At 44.4% G+C, this 6465-nt stretch overlaps 1 protein-coding gene across 5 annotated transcripts in view; it reads left to right on the forward strand.

The window, feature by feature from the left end:
- The window catches only part of LOC120901536 (rho GTPase-activating protein conundrum), a 57555-nt gene extending 51478 nt beyond the window's left edge, over positions 1-6077 (forward strand). For all 5 annotated transcript variants that reach the window (XM_040309558.1, XM_040309560.1, XM_040309561.1 and 2 more), the window contains 7 exons: positions 1228-1675; positions 1749-1836; positions 1901-2489; positions 2571-2748; positions 2816-2999; positions 4187-4346; positions 4422-6077. In XM_040309558.1, the coding sequence (XP_040165492.1) occupies positions 1228-1675; positions 1749-1836; positions 1901-2489; positions 2571-2748; positions 2816-2999; positions 4187-4346; positions 4422-4547 (1773 nt within the window). In that variant the 3' untranslated portion in view covers positions 4548-6077. The remainder of the gene's footprint in view (positions 1-1227; positions 1676-1748; positions 1837-1900; positions 2490-2570; positions 2749-2815; positions 3000-4186; positions 4347-4421) is intronic.
- Positions 6078-6465: the final 388 nt, after the last annotated feature.

Here is a 6465-nt window from a genome sequence, read left to right on the forward strand (position 1 = left end):
GTAAACAGACCTCAGTTTTGGACAGACAAGCGTCAACAACTGATTTTAAACTGACAGCATTGACCGTGTTGGCGTATCTTGTAGGCATAATTAAATTCATGTATGATAATAGAGTTGAAGAAAACCCCTGAAAGAGAAGAATAAAACTTTGATGTTTTTTTCCAGGATGAATTCTTAAAGAAGTGTCTAATGTGAACCACAACAAAATGGAGGATATCTAATGTCAAAAATATATTAAATAAGTACTAAGTACTACTATATTAATAAGTACTAGTACTACTTAAATAAGTATTGATAGAAGAAATAACTTTGAAAGGATATTTGTATGTAGATATAGAATTGAAGAAAAACATCGAAAATGCAATGAAAGATACCTGATGCAACGTGCTGAAGACTGCATCTGTTAAAACTCGCTTAAGTATTCTATGAAAGACTACAATTGTCTCATGATCACTTTGTTGGGACGGTAGTTGTTTTGAATAATAACAACCAGATAAGCCTTATCCTGGTCAATAGAACGTTATTTAATTAGATTTTAGTATCTAAATAATTATTTTTCCATCTTAAAACATTTACAATAATTTCAGTAGGATGGAAGGTATCAAAAAAATCTTAAGATTATTTTTTATCTCTTTCATGTCTGTACCTTTCTGGCTACAGATTGCTCACTAGATCCTCGATTAAACCACTCGAAGATATTCTACGCTTTATTTTTATTGGCTTGACTTATTGCATTTAAACTTATCATTAGTTATCATTTCTTCAATGACTTAAGCAGCAACTCAAACAGCGAGCAATATCTGTAAAGGGTACTGTATCTTTTTACTTACGCTCAATGTTATATTTGTAAAAAAACAATACTTTAAGCTAATAAACACCCTTTCAATATGTCTATTCAATACAGTGTTTTGCATATTTGTTTTGGTTGTTTCGCGTAATTTGTTGAATTCGTCTAATGATTTTTTTCAAAGGATGAACTCTCCAAAGGAGGAGTCGGAATCGTCGAAACGATCGAAAAAATGGAAACTACCCAAAAAACTTTTGGAAACAACCTCTAAACCATGGAAACCCCGCAATGTCCTGTTCTTGAAGTTTGCGTTAGTTTGTAGGGAATTCTTCATTTACATCAATTTCTTAATTGCATTCAATTGATCTTATTCACAACAACAGCCTCCTTTGCCATTTCTCTAATCGCTTTTACCCTTTTTCTTCCCTCCTCCACCACAGGGTCGCGAGCTGTCAGCGACAGAACTAGCTCCGGTCATCTCTGGTCTCTCGAGTATGCACGCGGAAGCGGTCAAGCAGCGCGTGAAGGCGCTCAACCGCACGGTACGCGGCCGCACGCGCAACCGATCGACGAAGAAGCCGGACATACGGGACGTATTTCGGGATCAAGATTCTTCCAGCACCGGTACGCGGTCGCGCAGTGCCACACCGGACTCGCTGGACTCGCTGCCGGGTGACGATGCGTGGAACACGCCGCCGGGCAACGGGCACCACCACCACCATCCACACATACCGAGCTTCGTGTCCGTGTTCGATGGGAATGGTGTGGTGCGTCCGACACCGATCCGTGGCAAGCAACACCTGCGGCGCACACCGAGCGCCCCGTTGCGCGGTTCGGCAGAGCTGTTCCGGGGATCACACATCCGGTGCGACATCCCCATACACAACGGTACGATACAAATTAGTTAGTTTGATAGAAATTCTCTTCTAATCATTCGTTTTTCTCTTTCTTACAATTGCAGAAGGCATCGAGCTGCTCAACTTCCAAAGACTGGGAACGATTCACATACCGAGGATTCGGTCCGGCTCGGATCCATCCTGTACGATCGGGTAAGACAGCGAACGAGTGACTCAAAGTGCACAACTCTAAAACACACCCTTCCTTTCCTTCCAGGCCCCACGCCGGTCAGCACATTTCGGGCACGCGCAGCCACACGAACCTGTACAACGGGTCGGCCGTGGCGGTCCGGCGGGACAACGACGACTCCGGCAACTCATCATCGGAGCAGAGCCCGCCCAGCTCGCCGCCGCGCAACAGTCTGCTCTGCAGCTCGGTCGAGAACTCGCCGCTTCGTTCGTCGTACGAACCGGTCAGCTTCGAGAGCATGATCAAGCAGACGTCCCCGTCGGCCGCGGACCAGTGGGAGCAGCGGCCGGAGGCGGCCCGCGAACCCTGCCTCGACATCGACCAGATATCGGAGGGCGAGCAGAAGCGGCTGCAGCCGCTGCTCTGGCTCGAGCTGGCCTCACTGTTCGACAAAAACCACGTCACGCTCGACAAGCGGAAACCGTTCAAGCGAAAGCGCAAGGAGGAAGGCAACGTGTTCGGCGTGTCGCTCAATGCGCTGGTGCGCCGGGACCAGCAGGTGACGGGCGAGGATACGACGCTCGTGCCGCTCGTGCTGCAGACCATACTGGCCGAGCTGGCGGTGCGCGGTGCCCGGGAGGAAGGCATTTTGCGGGTACCTGGCCACAAGCAGAAGGTAAGTGACGACCTGCCCATGGCGTGACTTCCAAGGAATTTGTTAATAATTCCTTCTTTTCGGTTTTTTTATCATCTCCAGACCGAAGCCCTGTACAACGAGATCGAGCACAACTTTTACTGCAAGCCGGAAAAGATTGATCCACTGATCAAGAAGGCGGGAGTGCACGATCTCAGTGCGCTGCTGAAGCGCTGGCTACGGGAGCTTCCCCAGCCACTGCTCGCCAACGATCTGGTGCATCTTTTCTATCAAACGAACGGTAAGATCTAACGAATCTTGTTTTGTGAGAACCACTTTGTACTAAAACGTTTCATCCTGTTCTTCAGTTCTACCTCCGCATGATCAGTACAAGGCGCTGGCGGTCCTCTGTCAGCTGCTGCCGCACGAAAACCGCAACACACTGCGCGAGCTGCTCAGCTTCTTCCGGCGGGTGGTCGAGCTGCAGGACCTCAACAAGATGACGCAACAGAACGTGGCCACCATCATTGCGCCTTCGTTCTTTCCACCGAGGTAAGCGCAGCATTTGAGCTGATCATTGAGAAGATCTTGCAAAACAAAACCAAATTCTCAATGACTGCTATCCTTCCTGTAAACGGCATCCTAGTATACGCGGATCACGTTAAAGTTTCGTTAAGTCAATGTTAAAGGTCCTGTATTATCTATAGCTGATTGTCTTGTCCTTTAATCCTGGTTCTGTAAATTCTCTACATGGTGAGCTTCTAACGGCTTAGTCATGTGTCCTGAAAAATGTTCTATTTTATCATTCTTGTATCTCTCACGTATACAATCTCTATGTCCGTATTCCCCGTGTGTATCTAAGGATCTTGGCGTCTTATTTGACTCGAGTCTCTCATTTATATAGAGTATACCGACTATGTCATCATTTCATTTCGTTTTATTTCCTTGCTGCCTTAAGTCTCTTTATTGTTACTGAGTCTGTTAAGTTTTGAAATATGTCTGTATCATCTGGTCTCCTGTCCAAGTATCTGTGATCCAAAGCAGGGGCCTCCAAACTTTTCAGCTTGCGGGCCACATTGCTTCAAAACTAACTATGTTGAGGGCCATTTGACGCTACCTTTAACTGATGAGTGAACGTTTAAATCTCGTTTTTATAACAAAATACTAACGATACTTGTACAGTTTCGTGTTACTAAAGCTTGATTTTTGTCTAAGAAAAATAAAAAATACATTTTCATTTGAAAAAATCATAATAACGTAATATTTATCATCGTGGGCCGCATTATAAGCTCTTGAGGGCCGCATGCGGCCCGCGGGCCGTAGTTTGGAGACCCCTGATCCAAAGGATTGAGAGGATCCATAAACGATTTACAAGACTTGTATGTCCTTAGTATGACGAAAGAAGCGCTCTATTAAGCCTAGCTAAGCTGGAACACCGCCTCTCGGTAGCTCAGGCTTCTTTTGTGGCTGGCATCGATGCTCCTTCCCTTCTCCTTGTCGAACCTTACATTATCGTTTTCATCTCCACATACCTATATGCCGTACACGTTTTGCTCTCCCATTTTTTAGAGAACTTTCGTCTTTTAACAGTGCCTCAGATCTGTTCGATTTCAACATATCCCATCACGTCTTCCGATCCCGCCTTTGCTCCTTTTTTATATCATAATCTCCTTCCTCCCTCCTTCCAACGTGGCCGAGCAATTGACATTAATCCAATAAATTGTAACTCACGCTTACAGATTCGTACATCCACCGGATAAGAACGATATCGGTGCGCAGGTACGCATGGCCGCCCAGTGCTGCCACCTGACGAACGTGCTGATCACCATGTCCGACAGCTTGTGGTTGGTGCCGCAGCGCCTGATCGAGCAGGGCAAGATGATCAACAAAAATGGACAGGTAAGCGAACCGCACAGTGCAATTTAAAGCATCTTTACTCAACATTCTCCATTCCATTTCTTCCCCCACCCGCAGCCAAAGCGTCAGCTAACGCGCAAAGCCAAAAACGGAAGCGGAAGCATCATCGCAATCAACCGAAGTGCGAACAGCGGCGGTGACTTTGTGTTCGACACCAACCACATCCACCGGTTAGTGATCTGATCGTGTGCGGAGCCGGCCCCCGAACGGGACAGCGGACGGTGCTGAACCTGCGGGATGCTTTACCAACCATCAAGCTTTACATCGTTGTCGTCAAACCCAAGAAAGCGAATGCTAAACCACTTACATGCATACTTAATATATATACAGACACGCGTACTTGTTAAGAGTTAGTTAGTTAAGAAAGATATTTAGCAACAAACCCGACCGGTATTATGTTCTCTCCCCGCGGTCGTGTGTCCCTTAGTGCTCGCTCCAATACCCCCCGCATTACCTCATTAGGCGATTAGGAACAGCAGCTGGGACGCACGCGGGAGAGATTTCTACGACTGAGGGTGCTTGGTATATTACAGGTCAGTTAGGTCCGGTGCTTTGCAGGGTGATCCGTTTGCACAATGATCAACTGCGGCAGCCGGAAAAAGATTAATTAAGGAATGCTTGGCACGTTCGTCGCTTGCTTACCGTTGTGTGTATTGAGTTTTGTTTGTTGTGCTAGTTTATTTTCCTGCATTCTTCAGGCTGGTCATACATATATACATCTACGATAGCGTTTGTACATAGGTTTGCGATAGTATTTTTGCGTGAGTATTTTAAACCGTGTTTAAGGTCAGCGCATTTAAAGCTTTTCTACTTCCCAGCGTGCGCTCCATAGGGGCCGGAAAGATAAAAATAGGCACCTTGAAAACACCAGCGAAAGCGAGCGTTCGTATTATGATTCATTAACTACGGAGGGTGGAGTGTCTCAACGTTTTCCCTAATACAAGTGGGAAAAATGTTTGGATCGTTTTTTTTAGCTCTATTTCATGGTGCTCTAATTTTGGAAACGATTCGAGTTTGCTCCTTCAAAACACATGGTGAAGGTGATTGAGAAGATCTTCGTCTGACGGGTAACGTCGTAAATGTCACTCGACTGTTCGTTTCAATCGGTTCCAGTGGCCGCGTGCGGAAAGGGGCAGGTTAAATTTAGACTGACGACCGTTCACTCCATTAGCCTTAACAGGTTCCAGCTGAGAGCAATATGATTTAGAAATAAAACACAACGGACATAACATAGATCGTACGATCACATACATAGCCCGTATCCATAGCACAGTGGATCATCAATCCGCATAGAATATGATCCGCACGCTTGCTGTAAGTTGATGAGAAACGAGGTGGAAAAGTGGCCTCACCATCTCTTCCAAACGATCGCTACGCTTCGCACAGTTTAGGACAGTGTTGTAGTGCGCAGATTTAGTCAACGGCAATATTTATTATACCTTCGCATGGGGGGATGCTTTTGGTGCAGTAGGAATGCATAGCATAGGTGTGTTAGTGAGGATTGAACAGAGCAGGTGGTTTATTATAGTTAAGGCCCATAGTGCTATAAATGTGTAACAGACGATGGAAAACATTACTTCGAAAATTAAATTGTGTGTAAAAGAGTTGCGTTTGCGCGTGTGTATGTGTGTGTATAGGATTGATACGTAAATGGTGTGTGAGTGTGATGAAAATAATATTGTCTCTAATAAAAAATGTATAAATTTCATTAAATTTGCGTTTTTCATTTCACATTCGGAAGCATTTTAGATTGATTTAGCACGATTCTATTGTATTTCACGAAGCTTTTTAATTTTTAATAATGATTGAAGTATGAAAAATAATGATAAGTATAATTGTTATACAACGAATATTTGTTAACGATTATCAATATTTTGAATGCACAAAAACCGAAATCCTATTATATTCACACTTAGTAGCTTTTTATTCTTAAATCGTGATACTTATCTTGGCATAGTTATTGAGTTGCTCTTCATATTTAAAAGAATTTTAATATATGACATAATATAGGTAAAATCCAAATAAAGAAACAAAAATTGGAGTTGATTACTATTTCCAAATAAAATATTTCTTCTGCATAGAAAACGCTTCACGCAGAGCT

Source organism: Anopheles arabiensis, chromosome 3, assembly GCF_016920715.1.
Source record: "Anopheles arabiensis isolate DONGOLA chromosome 3, AaraD3, whole genome shotgun sequence".
Taxonomy (NCBI): Eukaryota; Metazoa; Arthropoda; class Insecta; order Diptera; family Culicidae; genus Anopheles; species Anopheles arabiensis.